The following is an 18,615-nucleotide window of genomic DNA, read 5'->3' as shown; positions in this document are numbered from 1 at the left end:
GTCACAACTTATTGTGGTTCTTGTAATCAGGCCCATTGTGGGTCAAGGCGTAGCCCAGTGGTAAAGCACTCGCTTTATGTGCGATCGGTTTGGGATTGATCCCCGTCAGTGGGCCCATTGTGCTATTTCTCACTCCAGCCAGTGCACCACGACTAGCACATCAAAGGCCGTGATATGTGCTATCCTGTCTATGGAATGGTGCATGTAAAAGATCCCTTGCTGCTAATCGAAAAGAATAGCCCAAGAAGTGCCGAAAGCGTGTTTCCTCTCTCAATATCTGTGTGGTCCTTAACCATATGTTGGACGCCACAGAATCGTAAATAAAATGTGTTGAGTGCATCGTTAAATAAAACATTTCCTTCCTTCCTTTTCTTCCTAGAGGCCCACTGTCTGCCTGGAACAAACGTTAATATGAAAAAAGAAATAATGATGATGCTACTCTTATTACCAATTTTTACTTTATTTTTATTTGGGAGATTATACATCTATCTATGGTTCTCATATACAGTTATCCTGGATTTTCCACTCAGGTATCCAGGACGGGTTAATGGTTAAAGTTAAGTGTGTTTTGTTTAACAACACCACTAGAGCACATTTACTTATTAATCATCGACTATTGGATGTCAAACATTTGATAATTCTGCCATATAGTCTTAGAGAGGAAACCTGATACATTGTTCCATCAGTAGCAAAGGATCTTTTATATGCACCATCCCACAGACAGGATGGCACATACCACAGCCTTTGACATACCAGTTGTGGTGCACTGGCTGGAACGAGAAATAGCCCAATGGCACCACAAACGGGAATCGATCCTAGACCGACCATGCATTAGGCGAGCGCTTTACCACTGGGCTATGTTTTGTCCTTGGGTTAATGGTTAGTGCATCTAGTTAGTGGTTAATGATAATGACAAGATATGGTCGTAGGTCAAGTGTCTTTGTGATTATGTCTTCATAACCGGCATTTAATAAAACATTTGATTGAGTGGTTAATGATAATGACAAGATATCATCGTAGGTCAAGTGTCTATGTCATTAGGTCTGTATTACCGGCAGTTAATAAAAGATCTGATTAATCGAAACAGCCTTGGTACCCTAATTTCTGCTATTACACCATGCCATGCTCTCCAAAAATTCAAATTCAACCCCTGCTCTGACATAAGGAGGGTATGAAAATGATACTGAACAAAACATCTAAAAACCTTTTTAATTATTTTTACTTACAAGGTCTTAAAAAATTCCAGGATCACCATGAGCTTTGCATCAAAGAACAAGAAGTGAAACTGTTTGCAGAGGTAGTGCTAATTAAAAACACCACTAGAGCACATTGATTTATTCATTTATTCAATGGGATGTCAAACATTTGGTAATTCTGATATATAGTCTAATCTGAGGAAACCCGTTACATTTTTACATTAGTAGCAAGAGATCCTTCAGAAATGCACCATCCCACATATAGGACAGCACATACCACAGCCTTTGATATACCAGTTGTGGTGCACTGGCTGGAACAAGGGGCAGGAGGTAGCCCAGTGGTAAAGCATTCGCTTGATGTGTGGTCGGTCTGAGATCGATTCCGATTGGTGGGCCCATTTAGGCTATTTCTATTTTCAGCCAGTGCACCACGACTGGTATATCAAAGGCCATGGTGTGTGCTATCCTGTCTGTGGGATAGTGGACATAAAAGATCCCTTGCTAATGGTGTCTTCTTTAGGACTATACGTCAAAACTACCAAATGTTTGACATCCAATAGCCGATGATTAATAAATTAATGTGCTCTAGTGGTGTCGTTAAACAAAGCAAACTTTTCAAACCACACTTTTCTAGCTGGAACCTGTTTGCACAAGATGCTAATATTTTGTTTTTAATATTTTTATTTGTACTTACACTGGACAGCTGTTCAATAGGCTCTTTCCACGTGACCCGCTTATTTAGGTTTGGACTATAAGTCCGTGATGGGCTGTTTGCCGGACTGTGCTGTGGACTCCGCACAGGGGTACGGCGGTAGTCCTCCATGTAATCCAGCACTTCCGAATAATTCATTACCAACACTCAGGTGTTAATCATCCAATCTCCAATTAAAATACAGGAATTTCCAACCACAAGCACATTCCAAGGAAAAGCAGAAAACCTGAACACTTTACCCCAACATTTGATGTGCATAACGTACTATATTATTTTTAATATTTAAAAAAAAACCTATGTACATGTATCCAATGTATTAGTAATTTTTCTAGACACATACATGTACAACTTTCACTTTCAAAATGTTCTATTCAAAATTAAGCTCCCCCAAAAATGTACACTGAAACGACTTCATGTCACCACATGATGAATTATTCCATTACGAAGAATATTGAATCATGCATTCCATTTCCAATCATCTCGAAATGCTGCAACCATGATTTAACATGCGAAGAGAATGTGTAATAGCTAGCCCACACGAGGTAAAATCTTATAAAATCCACATGAATTCTATTAACTCAATGTCTTCTACATGGCTGATTCCCGGATAGCTATAACTCGGGGCTTGAAGCACGTTTCAAATGGTTAGACTATATATCCACATTAACCTACTGTTGTTTAATCTAATAACCATAGAATCCATGGAACATGTATACATATATATACACACAACTAATAGTCAATCACCCGGGCCGCACAGACTCACACATCACGACCCAATGCCCACACCGTTATTTACTTTCCAATCTGTCTTACTGAATGAACAACACCACTGGAGTGCCACTAGAAACCGGCCTATTGTGGGCATGGTGGAGGATTAAGCAGTAACTATTGAACCAAGTGATAAATGTCTTAACCCAGGACTTTTTCTTATCGCGAATTATAGGGCGAGCGGGAAAGTCAAACTGGCTGTTGAGACATGCTTGGTCTGTAGGTATATAGTAATATGGGGTGGCTCGATCCATGCAAGCGGATCTTTGGTGTGTCTGTGGTACAGTGAAGCTTGATCAAGCAAAAAGAAAGAAAGAAATGTTTTATTTAATGACACACTCAACACATTTTATTTACTCTTATATGGCGTCAAGACACATGGTTAAGGACAACACAGATATTGAGAAAGAAAACCTGTTGTCACTACTTCATGGGCTATTCTTTTCAATTAGCAGTAAGGGATCTTTTATATTCACCATCCCACAGACAGGGTAGTACATATCACAGCCTTTGATATACCAGTCATGGTACACTGGCTGGAACGTAAAATATCCCCATGGGCCCACCAACTGGGATCGATCCCACACCACTGGGCTATGTCTCACCCCATTTGATCAAGCAGTAATTTTTATTAAGCTGCAGCCTGCTTTTAAAGAATGGACATGCAGGGCTACACAGTAGATATAGCAGCTTGCTAAAAGCAATCCATGTTTTTAAACCTAGCAGATGAAATAAAAATTCACCTGCTAAAACCATAACATAACAAAACAAAAAAATCACAGGTAATTTTTTCAAGAGATAATCCATCAAGTGGCTTGTCAAAGCAGGTTTACCTGTTATTATATATTACGTTAATCAGGCCTCCTCTAGAACAAATACATGTCTAAAAGAGATTGAGTGCTATTCTCCAAAATCATCTAATACAATTTAATAACAAATTGCCTTACTTACACATCCAACTGTGTTAAGACAACAGAGGCCTAAATTAAAGAGTATACAAAATACACTGTGTGTGCTGTTGTCTGTAGAAAGTTAAATGTATATACAGTCAGACCTCGTTACAACGACCATCATTACTATGACATTTACACCATCCAACCACAAATTGTCGGGAACAAACGTACATAAGTGTTATTCTGTTCATTACACCGAAATTCACCTTCCGACACTGACAGAGCAAATTAGGAACAAACATGCATCCGACGCCTGAAAACACCTCTTTACAACGACATTACATAATCACAGATACCGTAGCACGTTGGCAGTACACACACAGCCACTTAGAATCATTGATCTTGTAGTGAGCTGACTGTGTCACATGCTGTCCGAGCTACCAATGTCTGCGAAATCTGTAGACATGTATTGCTTTTGCAAATAAGCCTTTAGTTAACCAAGGATTAACTTCGAACAATCAAATCTTCTCTTTTCATGATATTTTGTAAACGAAACAGGTACCAATTGTAGGTGTCTTGATTGGACTGACAGTGAATGTGCCTTGTTTAGTATATTTAATGATTTTTTTAAAAACATATTTAATATATGTACGTGTATTTGTTGTTTTTGATAATAATCGTAATGCATTAATTATTTAAATGCTATTCAGTCATTAGTTAATATTAATTAGCATTTTTTTGTTACGTTATTTTAGCAATGGAGATAACTCATGACAATTCGATACACCGGCAATTTCGATGTAAGGACAAAGTGACCCAGGGACGAACATGGTCGTTGTAACGAGGTCTGACTGTATATATATATATATATATATTTTAATCTTTCTTGCTAATTAGGAGAAATAACCGATATGTATGTGTGTTTTTCCCCATTTCTTAAATAAAGGTCACAATGTATCAAAGACATCAAATATAAGCCACTGATTAAACAATATATGAGTGAGGTCTGTGTATATATAAGCTAGGAGTTTTATCAAACATTCCTTTTTTACCTATCCCGTAGATGTCAGATTAACACAGGTTCGACTGTATATACAGCCATCTCAATGGTTTGATTAGCAATTCCTTGAGTGACTTATAACAATAGGTGTGTCAATATGAAAGGGTGTATTGCTGGTGAAAGGAGAGTGCTGGCCGTTATATTCTGTCCCAGGTTGGACTACTGGCATCCGGTGGCCGAACCTGGGATAGACATGCTCGAAACCTTCGTGGTATAGGAGCATGTAAATATTTTATTGATTGATTGATTGGCCGTTATAGCAGTCTGATCACATGAAAAATATTGATAGAGTTCCACAGCAGCCATAAAAAGTGTACTGGATCTCAATATGTTTCTGATTCCGCAATATTCAGCCAGCTGTTTATTGTGTAATAAATGACAACAAATATCGCAGGATGCATTGTGAGGAAAAACATAAAGCACCTTTAATGCAGATATTGGTGAACAATTATTAGACTGCTAAAAATAACTTTAAATTTATGACTGTTTTTATGACTTCTTACCAAATTAAACTGTACAGACAAAAAAATATTTATCTAGTCTATATATATAGTACATCTACTTTGTCTATGTGTAGTTATTTTTGTTTTGTTGTTTCTTTTTCTGAAGAGCCTCGATCGATCGATCGATAGAAAGTGTGTGTGTGTGTGTGTGTGTGTGTGTGTGTGTGTGTATGTGTGTGTGCGTGTGCATGTATGTGTATGTGTTTTCATAAATTTAGTTTTGTAAACCAAGCTCTGTGCAAGTTCAGGTTATTTTTATATGTTTTGTTTCTTCTTCTTTTCTTTTTTTTGGTGGGGGTGGAAAGAAGAGCTATTTGTTTGGGAGGGAGGGAAGGCATTAATAAATTTAGTTTTCTAAAACAAGTTTTGCACATGTTCAGGTTTTAAAAATAAACGTGGAAATGTTGCAGACAAAAAAAAAAAAATCATTAAGTAAACTGAGATCTATATGTATGTAAATGAATATTTATGGTGCAAAGCATATTTATATATTGTTGCAAGTACAGTAAAGTATTCTTATAATGAACCAGAACGGACAATGATAGTTCGTTTTAGCAGTAGTTTGTTGTACATATTTGCAAACATTGGTTATTAATATATAGGAAGATAAAACAGGACTTTACGATCAGTTCTTTCTATGCAGTAGTTCTTTCTAAGCATGTTCTTTTGTTCTTTATAAGTGTACTGTACATGCAGATGGCTGTTGTGTAAAAGTAGGTGGTCATGAACTGGAATTTGATCCTAAATTTATCACTGTTAATTAGTTCAAAGATACATTGCAGCGTGCAGTACTTAAGAGTGATAATAATAATTAATATATACATCAGGATTTGCTTTCGTTTATTACATGTACAGCATCCATACAAAGTGTTATTTTAAGCAATCCTTTCTCTTCCATAAAAAAATGGTTGTTACAATGTATAAAATAAAAAGAAAATTAACAAATATTTTGTTTAATGTATCCATGATTAATGTCCTAGTGTCTACATCTAAATATACCAATCCAAACCATCTGTAAACCGGAATTCCCTCAAAACGGGACGTTTTTCATGATCCCTTTTAAAATATCTGTACAGAAGAGAACCTCTCTAAACTGGATACCTCTTAAAACCAGACTTGTTACTGGATCTCGAGGGTGTCCGGTTTAGAGGAGTTTCTAATTTGTCAATTTTTTATTTTATGAGACATACACATGTATGGTCAAGCAGGATATAAAACAACTAATTTTGTTACTAGCCAAATAAAATTTAATAAAACAAACCTTCATTATTATCAGGTTAATTCTCAAATTAAATTTTTGTTGAATTTAGCATTAATGAAAGCTCTTTACCAAATTAAATTTTAATTCATATTTTTGGAATGACAGCTTACACATGTATGTATGTACAAATCTCACTACAATACATGCATGCATCAGTGCTCCACCCCAACCAACAATACAGAACAGGTGTTCAAATGTTCTTCCAATATATTATTGCTCTAACAAGCTTATATTGCATTACATGCAGTCCATCCGAGTGTCGTGGCTTCCTTTGTCGTGCTGGTAATACATGCAAGGACATGTAGTAATTGTTAACTCATACAATATGCACCTTTTGAATTCAGTGCGGAATGGATATGGTCAATGAAAGGAAATGAAAGGAAGGGGCATTTGTTTAACAATATCCTAGTACAAACTGTGAACTCAGTCCAGCTGTTAGTTGTCAAGTTTATGGTTAGACAGAAGAAGCATGGTGCTATCAAATACCTGCACATGCATATATATGTATGCAGGCTATGCTATTAATTTGTGGTAATTAAAGGATACTGTACATAAGGAAGTGTTATTGAGCATAAAATGTTAGCAAATTTAGCAAGGCCATATAAGAGGCTAATATTTCATGATACTAAATTTAAAGAGACGTACAACAGACTTCGGAAAAACTTTTGTTCGAATGTTTTGTCAATGATTAAAACTGAAAACACAAAAATTGTTACATGCTATTTATTAAACCAAAAGGATAGCCAACAATAATAGCTAGGTACGTTGTAGCATGCATACTACTAATTTTAAGTTCTTTGTCAACTGCATAACGTCAAAATTGATCAAAAGTATCATTTCAGTCAATCCTACACCTTAAGCTTTTTATATTATTATTTTTTAGTTTTCATTTCTGATATGATGACCTCACTAAAGTTTTATGTCGCTAATATGTGACTTAATTGGATTTTGTTACATTTGTAGATCGCTAATATTTTATGATTTATAATATTTTATACATGTTTTTTCTTCAAAAGATGGGACAACACCAGACCGTGACATTAAAATAAATTGAGGGTAGTGATTAAAGTTAAAGTTTCTTTTGTTTAACAACACCACTAGAGCACATTGATCTATTAATCATTGGCTATTGAATGTCAGACATTTGGTTATTTTAGACAGAAAACCTGCTTAATTTTTCCATTAGTAACAAGAGATTTTTTAAATGCACCATCCCATAGACAGGATAGCACATACCACATCCTTTGATATACTAGTCTAGTGGTGGTGCACTAGCTGGAACGAAAACTGTAAACTGCATATGAATGAAGTTTCAATAAAATAATTATTTTCATAAACAGCAGGGCTTCTAGATTATGGTAGCCCCACTCCCATGGCTAGTGATATTCAATGTTGGGCTGGTAAATAACTACCATTGGCATGCCCAATGGCTAATGAATTTTTGTTTGACAAATGTTGCAGTTAAGTCTATTTTGTAAATATGAATATCCTGCCTCCACCCCAACTCCCAAATGTTAGTGTTTTTAAGCTCTATCTCCCTCTTTATGTGACATATCTGATTATTACTATTATTTAGTAAAATTGTATTTAGTTAAAGTAAAGTAAGGCTAGTGAATTATTAATTGTTACTATTACATATTTTAAATCACTGATCCCATGTTAGTGGATTTTATAAAAAAAATTCTAGAAGCCCTGTATATAGTAGACTCTGTCTAAACCAGAGCATGAGATATGTATGTAGAATTGACAAACTGGTCGTGAAGCAGTAATGTTCTTGGGGGTTTTGCTATGTATCCTGTCTGTGGAATGTTGCATATAAAAGATCCCTTGTAAAAATGTAGCTGGTTTCCTTTCTAAAACCATATGTCAAAATTACTAAATGTTTGATATCCAATAGCTGATAATTAATGTGCTCTAGTGGTGTTGTTAAACAAACTAACTTTTTGGAGATTCTGCCAGTTTACACAGAAATCTGAATTAGTAAGATGATGGTTTGGATACTGCATGTAATGGAAGCTGAACCAACTTGGTTTAATGAAATAAATCAATATCTTCTTAAATGAACTCTGCCTAAAGTCTAGAAAGGCCTTGTAAAGTAATAAATAACTAAAGAGTCTTTGTAGTTACATGCTGTGTACAGTATTGCCATGCTCACAAAATATGTGGTCATACTGCTGGCCCGAGAATTGAAAATTTGCGTAAAACCATTTATGGCTTATGTAAAAACAAAGAAGGAAGGACATGTTTTATTTAACGACACACTCAACACATTTTATTCACGGTTATACGGCATCAGACATATGGTTAAGGACCACACAGACATTGAGAGAGGAAACCTGCTGTCGCCACTTCATGTGCTACTCTTTTCGATTAGCAGCAAGAGATCTTTTATACGCACCATCCCATAGACAGGAAGGCACATACCACGGTCTTTGATGTATCAGTTGTGGTGCACTGCATGGCTGGAACGAAAAATAGCCCACCGACGGGGATTGATCCCAAACCAATTGTGCATCAAGCGAGCGCTTTACCACTGGGCTACGTCTCGCCCCCGCAATTTTCAGTGGCCTGTACTGCTTTACAGTCTGCTACTTATCAGTTCCCAGAGTCCACAGGGATTTATCCAGGCCCTCTGTGGGTCCGAATATAGGCCCCATCCCCAAATAAAGTGGCAATAAAAATTCACAATTATATATACATTTAATGTCCGTTCTAATACATTAACATAACAGTGGTGTACTGCATAATTTAGTAGCTTGAAAAAAATATCTCAAGTATGATGTACTAGTATTTTCCCTAGCTTGTTTTAGCATGGTGCAACACCATGCCTCAATAGTCTAGCACCATCTTGCCTCAATCAGCGCCATGCTGCCCTGAGATTAAACAAGCCTTTTTCACTAATTAATTCTAAAACTGCCTTTATAAAACACCCAAAAAGGTATTATTAATTAATAAAATATGCCTTTTTTATCTTTTGCCATTCATTTAATTAAAGCAAGCACATAAATTACATTAATGTTTATTTTAAAAAAAATTTAAATGTATTTTTAATAAAAAAAAGTGCCCCAAAACTGGTGAAAATGCTTCAAAAGTGTTTGGTCTACCATGCCTTGCCAAATTTCTAGGAAAATCACTAATGTACTTGTGCTACAGTAATTTTCCCAATCCCATCAGATATGGGACCCTGGCGAAAAGTCCTGGATAAAACTGTGGCATGCCATTATTTTAACACATGTTGGCTACTATTGGTGTCATTCTATTTCAATTGTAATTGTATAAAATTTTACATTAAAGCTCTAAAAAAAAAAATTTCACACATTACACATAATTTATCTCTTAGATGCCAGGAAATCAGATCAATTTCACCAATAGGAAAATGTCCCCAAACCTTTCACCATTGGTATATGGGCTCTTTTTGTACAGGGAGCTGGCTGATTTTTGCTTGAATTAAATGAAAATGCCAGAATCTGGATTAACAGTGTTTATTCATATTAAAGGCATTACATCTTTATAGGGTTATAAATAAACCATTATGCACTTTTAAATGGATTACAAATAATAATAAGATTGTTAGTAGAATTACGAAAATTCAGTGAAATGGTTTCAGTCTAGCTCATTTTGCCTGAATTTCTCCACTGTTTTTGCACAAATATGAAGATTTTCTCCAGCATTGGATGAAGGCCTAGGCTACTATTGACCTGCCCATCTGCGAGCACTCGCATCATTGGGACAGGGCATTCTGTCCAAATGTTGTACCAATCCAGTTTTAGAAACGTTGCAGAACACTGTACATACACACTATAATAGGATATTAAAGGCATACTGTCACAGATTTAAGGACCTTATTTCTCTAAAAATGGATAATAAATAAAAATTATATTAATTATTGGAAACCAAATATAGCTATTGCATCACCGTAACTGAACCATGATGGAGTGAAATCCATGTCAACCCTCTCTGCAATTTTAGTTTTTGAATTATGGACCATTGCCATAATTCAATTATTTTTACAAAATATCATTAATACATGTAAATGGAATATGGTGGTTATGAAGATAGTTGAATAAAGTACATTTAGGGAAAAATCAAATTAGTTTTGTTCAGGTAATACTTTGTTAGACCATTAAATAGGTCAGTGGTCTGTGACAATATGCCTTTAAATGAGTTTCCATTTCTTATCATGTTTGTCACAAGTGAAATAATTTTCAATTGTCACAAGCTTTAGCGAGTGACAATGAAAATTATATCACAAGGGACATAAACATGATACAAAATGGTGGCAAGTTTAATATCCTATTCAGTATCGTGGATATGTATTACGGATTCCATAATCGATTTTAATTTTTATGACTAACGTTCCAGTAAGGTTGTAATAATGCGCCTATCATATGATGTTGAGGTGTTACGTTCCACTTGATGTTCTAATTAGACATAACAGTGATATGAACCAAGAACCATATGGGTATAACAATATGAAGTATTTCATACTGCACCTGAATCTTTGAACTTACACACTGCTGTCAGGAACAATGTACATGTAGTGCTATGTGAACTGTAATCCTACCTTTGCACAACCAGATGTCTTGGACAGCTTAGCTTCAAGAAGGTGAACTCGTTCATTAGCCTCCCTCTCGAGTTCTTCAACAGTCTGTACCAGGACTTCATTCTGTTTACTCAGATCATTGACATATGCCTGCAGGATTCGCATTCGTGTCTGAAACCAAACCAAACATAAAACTTAAGCAAGGGTTTATGCTGGACTCCATAAATACTAGCAATTTCAAGAATTTGCTAAGATACTTTGTCGCCAAATTCAAGTTTCATTTAGCTGAACAACAAAAATGGTGGTACATCTTCTATAAATGAAAGTCGATTTTCAAATTAGCTGTTTGGTGAATTAGTATAAAGTAATGAAATATATTACCAAATTCGACTTTAATTCGCATTTGGCAAGCAACAGCTTAAACATTGCTTAAAGACACATGGTTCTCTAAAAACAGTGTACAGTACATGTACTTCTAGCTAATTTAAAACTTAAGTTTCATGCTTAAAGATTAACTGTAATAAAGTAAAGTTAAAACCAGTCCCAAAAATGTGTTGCCAAGTTGTAGTCATGCACATATCAGGAGATGATCTTATGTAAATAAAGGCCTTTTCAGTTTTATAAAAATTGTGAATTAAAATTGCTTTTTGGCTAAAAGAAAAAAATGACCCAGGCCCTAATCTAGAATTAAAAAAGTAGGCAAAGTGATTGCTCCCTTCCCAGAATAAAGGGGAGAAGTTTAATAAAAAATAGACAAAGTGAACATTTATCGGTACATTTTGTAATGTTTCATCAGTTTCTGCGTTCAACTGAAAAAATTCTGAATTTTACACTCGATTCTAATTGTATAAAATACTACTTCCGGAAATAAAATGTAAACAAAACAGTTGTATGTTGCATTAAAAATGTGATATTATTACGTAGTTGATAATGTACCCGTATGCTAAAATTAAAATATTAATTAGTATTTTCTGGTAGTATTGAAATGAAGATAGCCAAGGATTAACAATGCTTGACTGGTCACAGTCACTTTGAAAACCCGGTTTACGGGTGCATATAGATCTGAAGAATGTCAACATTAGACTACGACATGTATTTAATCTCTTCACAACAGAAACTGTCATGAATATTAACATTTGTTGGTTGATTTTGACAATAAATTGAACAAAGTAAAACATTATTTCATCAAATCAATTGTGCATTACAGTGCACAGAAGCCATTTCCCATTAATAGGCCGGGTTAAGGATTACTTGAGTATACAGTCTGGCACCAAAGTAAAAACACTGTCCAACATATGGCGATAAGGTGCCAAGTGAACTGTGACAATCAACAAGTCGGGGTCGTGACGTCTGTTGTGTGATTCAATTTTTGACTTTGACTTCTCACTACTGCTAATAACTTGGCGACTTGAACCGACTTTCGGGGGGGGGGGGGGGGGGGGGGGGAAAGAGAAATGCTCATTTCGCCGGCAAGATTAGGGCCTGATGAATAGAAGTTAACTCTCTTGGATAGCAAATTAATTTGTATGATTTTGTCTCCAATAGTGACATAATTTGTATGATTTCCCTCATCTGTATGTACCGAAAACATTAAAACTACATTCACTAGAATATTTTTTATTATTTAAGCATATAGAACAAAAAATCCAATTACGTTTGGTGCATATATGACGCCACACTCCGCATTGGTTTCACTACGCTGGCTTATCCAGGTCAAAAACAAAGCCATGATTTTGAAAGTGGAACACTTTTGACGGGCTCGTACCGATCTCGGTTTTCATTGGCTTATCATAAGTATAGAATTCCCCAACAAGCGATCACGTGAGATTTCGCAATTTTTGAACAGATTTAACTGTCTTGATTGAGGGGTCGTCTCATATCTCCAAAACATATTTATATCCTTAGAGGTATGGTACAACGCCTTTCCAGGGGTTGGTGAGTGGGGGATTTGCCTTGAAATTTTGACAGTGGCCAGCTGTTAGCATATGCGTTACATGTAAGGGGGTGTTACTAATTACGTAACGCTCTAGGGGTAGAGGAAGAGTGTACTGTGTTCGATTTATGTAACATTTTTCAAGACCATATGCTATTTTTATTCATTACTTAGACCTAAAAAGGTGTTTTTTGGAAATGCGCGGTCAGTCTAGGATCGATCCCCATAGGCAGGTAAACAAAAAGACCATGGTATGTGATATCCTGTCTGTGGGATGGTACATATAAACAATCCCTTGCTAAAAAAAAATGTAGCGGGTTTCCAAGGCGTGTGTGTGTGTGTGTGTGTAAGACATCCAACAGCAGATGGAAGGAAGGATAGGATATGTTTTATTTAACGACACACTCAACACATTTTATTTATGGTTGTATGGGGTCGGATGATTATTAAATCAATATGTTTTATCTTTGATGTCGTTAAACAACCCCCCCTCCCCCCCAACTTTACCCTTTCCAAATGAAAAAATATTTATTTGAATGTTTCGATCTTAACACGTAAAATTAAGAAGTGAAAACGTTCATTGTCTACTTTAGTATATTTTATTTTTAAAATATATACATGATTAATGTTACTAGTATACAAACTAAACTTTGAAAGTTCTACTAACACCTTATAAAATATCAATTCAGAAATAGGAAGGTACGACTGTTGATAATACGTTGTCAAGATCAAACCGGTTTTAACTACAGCGCAAGATTTCCCTTTTAATTTTTTGAGATGAACCCTACAATTTGAAAAAGGCAAACGCACGTGTTAACTGAAACTGACAACAGGCTGTCGTTTGTGCTTTGCCGAGCTATGGCAGCACAGGTGACAAATCAAGCGTATACGTTTGACGATATCCGTTCATAAGCGAACACACACAACTTTTTTAAAAATGCATTTGAGCTTGTATTTCACATTTGTACATGATGTTATAATATGGTAACCAGAGAATGTAACTTTAAAATGAAGTCATTTAATTATATAAATCCTTGTTTTTGTTAAAATTTGGAATGTTTAGCAAAGTTATTTTGTAAGACGTTTAGCAGATAATTTAATAATTCATGTAAATATTCATCATAATTTATATTTCATTTTACTGATGATACAATTATTCTACTACTGCTATTATTATTATTATCTTCTTTTTTTCTATGACCATAACAGTGTTCTCACTGCTCCATTTAAGTGGGATGGCCCGCCCTGGTATTGCATTTTGTAGCCCTGCTTTAGTGTTTTGCCACCTTCTTTAGTATTTTCCCCACCTTCTTTAGTGTTTTGTTATGATAACAATGTTTTCATAGGTTTGTACATGTATGTTACTATGTATGTAGTACTTGTTTTGGACAGGTTCTTTCGAGGTATAATGGGAAGAAATAAATGATCCTGTCATCAAGTGCCTATATGTTTCAGACGATATTGGGATCAGGGCCGTAGCTAGGATTTATTATTTTGGGGTGGGTGGGGGTGGGGTGGGGTGGGATGGGGCAACTGAGTAGTTAATAAGACTCATTAAACGGTTAAGAACAGAACCTTCTTTAAGTTTCTATAATTTTTCTGGATTTTTTACAGCCCTGGGGATGAAGGGGCAGGATTTAGCTGTCAGCTGAGCACTCTACTGAGGTGCTTGCATCTCAGATTCAAACCACATCTGTGGATCCATTCAACTGATTGTGGTTTTCTTGTTCCAACCAGTGCACCACAACTGGTCATTTGAAGGCTGTAGTATACATGTGCTTTCCTGTCTGTGGTAAAGTGCATATAAAAGATCCCTTGCTTGTAATGAAAAAAAAGTTGCAGATTTCATCTGATGACTACAAGTCAGTATTATCAAATGTTTGACATTCAATAGCCAATGTGCTCTAGTAGCGTTGTTAAACAAAACAAACTAACTTTTTTAACACTGGAAGTGGGATGAAAACAATTTAATAACTTGTGGTAGGCTACAGAATTTGTCAATGGTTGTCTATATGTTTATACCTTCGATGTGTCTTCTCCTAGTCTTTCTGCATCGTCTAATCTTCTTAACTTTCCTTCGTAGAGTCCTTTGAACTCGGCTAACAGGCCGTGCATTTGTCCCTCCCCCGCCGCCTGCAATCCTCCGATGACAACACCCGATGGTGGTCTCCTATGGCGAGCACCGTCTCCTGCATACCTGTCAGCCATACTTCCAAATGTTCGACCCTCTCTGTAGATCTGTCGGCGTTAAATTTTACCTATGCACCTATATATAAGAGCTGAATGTTCATATGTTTTTTACATTCATGACAACATCGTCGTCACCAGCGTACACTAAAACTTTGTGTTCGTCGCCATTCGTACCGTGTAAGAAACATCGGTTTTTATTGGTTGTTTTCTAAAGTAAAGTGAAATTTCATTGGTAAATAGTTGACAGGTGTCTGTTTTTATAGATTTCCACATGTGGATTGTGTTTATTGACAAATATGCTTATGAAAACGCGATAATGTAAAAAATGTAAAACAAATGCTTTAAATTTTTATTTTATTACGCTTTATTTGAAAACTATTTATTCCTCAAGGCATGCGCAATTGACTTCGATACGGATTAAGGAAAGGCAACCGCGAAACACGCATGAACTTGCTCAAAACAAAAGTAATCCCGACTACTCGAGGATTCTCGGTTATGTTCGTTGTAAGAGGCTTTTCCGAAGGACCAGCATTACGGTTGTACTATACCAAATAAAATGCCATAGACAACAATGTTAGCGCATGTGGTTAAATGTATCAACTAAAAATACTCATGAATACATGTGAATACTCATTTCAACATAACCACATGTTTTTGCAATACCCCTAGTTTCTTACAAAATTGTAGTATTTAGTGGTTGTTTTTGTTTTCAAGGAAGTGGTACTAGATGAAATAAAATTGTATGCATTTATTTGCCAGATACACCCACTTTATTATATTTTTTCACAGACAAATATTTTATTAAAGTCGAGGGATGTGGTCCCCCCACTTTTTTTTAGCAGCAGCGATGGGGTTTTATACTTATACATGTATTTATATATATACATGCATGTGTGTGTGTGTGTGTGTGTGTGTGCGCGCGCGCGCGCCTCCCCTGCTTCATACACCACACACACACACACACACACACACACACACATACCGGTATTAAAGGAATCCGGTTTAGAGAGGTTAAATGATGCACTTGTTTTTATAAAGGGACTCTGTAAAACGTCCGGTTTTGAGGGAATTCTGGTTTACAGAGGGTTCGGTCTTGAGAGGTTTTACTGTGTGTGTGTGTGTATGTGTGTGTGTGTGTGTGTGTGTGTGTGTGTGTGTGTGTGTGTGTACATATGTGTGTGTGTATATATATACATATATATATATATATATATATATATATATCACGGACTTAGGAAGGTGCCAAAAAGTGGGAGGGGACACACACACACACACACACACACACACACACACATACACACACACACATACGTGTATATACTAGTATATTAAAATTCACGAGATACATTCTTAATAAAGAATTTAAAGGCCACTCCTTATGGAATTATGAGAGACTGAAATAATAAATTTAAAAAAACACATTTTAATATTAATACAATGAAAAACATTCTTATTAAAGAATATAAAGGTCACTCCTCATGGAGATATGAGAGACAAAACAAATCATATTTTAATAGTATACCATGCAGGCATGCTATTATTATTATTATTATACGTATTAATAAAGGATCTAATATATATATATATATATATATATATATATATATATATATATATATATATATATATATAGATATATATATATATATAAATATAAATATATATACAATATATATAGTACCGTATAGACATTTAAAATAAATAGAAATGCACAATATATTATAAAAAAAAAAAAAACATTGACTTATTAATAAATTAATAAAACAAAATAATAATACAGTTACAAACCACTATTCAGTATCACCTCACCACTACTGGTATATAACAATGACATTACGTCACACCATTGTACGTCGCTTGAAAATGAATATTGGTTTTCGTGAGATCAACAACGGTCTAAACAAAATGTTTCAATGCACCTTTATATGTGTGTGTGTGTGTGTGTGTGTGTGTGTGTGTGTGTGTGTGTGCATGTATGTATGCATGCGATTTACGTTTAAATGTGTTAAAGTGTCGTTAAAGAGACATAACTTTCCTTTTCGTATTTCATTTACTCAATAGAATCATCCCCCCCCCCCCCCCCCCCCCCCCCCTCCACGATAATCAAATGATTGGACAAAATGTCCAAAGAACCTGGTGTTTCCAGGCATGAATGAATGAATGAATGTTTAACAACACTCCAGCACAAAAATACACATCGGCTATTGGGTGTCACAAATGGTAAGTATATGAAAATATTATTTATATATATTTATGTAAAACCACAGTATAAGGAGCTGTGGGGGGGGGGGGGGGGGAGAGTATAATACAATATATAAAATCAAGTTAAGTATATCTTAAAACTTTGTATAACATTGGATGGAATTTAAAAGATTCCAAAACATTTCTGTTGCCAAATATATCATTTCTCGTCGGCTTGAGATGATCACACTCCACCAAAATGTGGCGCACAGTCAGTACATACCGATAATGTTCACACTGAGGAGGAGAGTCCTTCTTTAAAATAAATGAATGCGTCAGATATGTGTGGCCGATGCTGGCACGGCACAAGACTACTTCATGACTGCCACTCTCCCAGGACTGGCTTAACAGCATGAAGCTTGTTTGCAACCGCACCGTCCCAATCATCTTGCCAAGTCGAAAAGATATATAGGTTAATATGAAATTTAAAATCACTGTATGGGACACTGTCACGGGGATCCTATAATACCCGTAACTGAATGAAACACGATTATCCAAATATCTCTCCTAACTGTATATCTATTAGATCTCTCTGTATCGGGCAGTGTATACCCGAGTAGCTCGGCTCTAGGTATATCAGAGATAAGATCTATATAAAGTATATATAATATAGCACGTTAGTTCACTAGAAAACACAACAAAACACAAGACACTTTGGAATCTGTATTAACCGTAAGCTAACAAATATATTTGCCGCAGTTAATTAGTTAACAACAACAATAATAATAACAACCCAGAACTAATCACTTAATTAGTTAATCACTAGGTGTCTAGTTTACACAATATTTTAATCACTTCACCGTGACACAACACCCACACGTGTGATAATTGAGAAACGCTTCCAGGGGAACTTAATTACTAAAGGAATTACAACTCTATTCCTACTTGGTTAGTTTTTAATTAACCCTTAACTACTCATTCAGTAACCTTGTAATACAGAATTAATACTGGTACCTATCACAATAAAGACAATAACCTACAGTTTACCTAGGTCCTCTAGGATGACTGGCTAAGCTTTAATAATTTTAGACAGTGAAGCCTACAATTTACTTCGTCAGTTTACCGGAAACACCGTCTAAATAATATTGGTATAATATAGTATTAAAATATTTAAAGTCACATCAATCACATCAAGGTTATACAACAGAGCAGAAAAATATATATTTACCAAGTCCAAACGAACTAACGTTCCCAGGGAGCCTTCCTTTTGTTTCTCCCTGATATCTCTAAAATCCTAGCTATTTATTACAAAGTCCGAATATCGCCTGGGGGTACAAGGCGGTACCGAAGACCTACAAGTGATATTTCCACA

At 35.6% G+C, this 18,615-nt stretch overlaps 1 protein-coding gene across 9 annotated transcripts in view; it reads right to left on the bottom strand.

Annotated features, from left to right (window-relative positions):
- Positions 1-15,250, bottom strand: part of LOC121388129 (golgin subfamily B member 1-like) — a 216,354-nt gene extending 201,104 nt beyond the window's left edge. For all 9 annotated transcript variants that reach the window (XM_041519353.1, XM_041519357.1, XM_041519356.1 and 6 more), the window contains exons 1-2: positions 14,895-15,250; positions 10,961-11,110 (exon numbers count right to left, since the gene is read on the bottom strand). In XM_041519353.1, coding sequence (XP_041375287.1) covers positions 10,961-11,110; positions 14,895-15,080 — 336 coding nt within the window. In that variant the 5' untranslated portion in view covers positions 15,081-15,250. The remainder of the gene's footprint in view (positions 1-10,960; positions 11,111-14,894) is intronic.
- Positions 15,251-18,615: the final 3,365 nt, after the last annotated feature.

Source organism: Gigantopelta aegis, chromosome 14, assembly GCF_016097555.1.
Source record: "Gigantopelta aegis isolate Gae_Host chromosome 14, Gae_host_genome, whole genome shotgun sequence".
NCBI classification, from domain to species: Eukaryota; Metazoa; Mollusca; class Gastropoda; order Neomphalida; family Peltospiridae; genus Gigantopelta; species Gigantopelta aegis.
The sequence above is the reverse complement of the archived record's forward strand: the minus strand, read 5'-3'. Positions and strand labels throughout refer to the sequence as shown.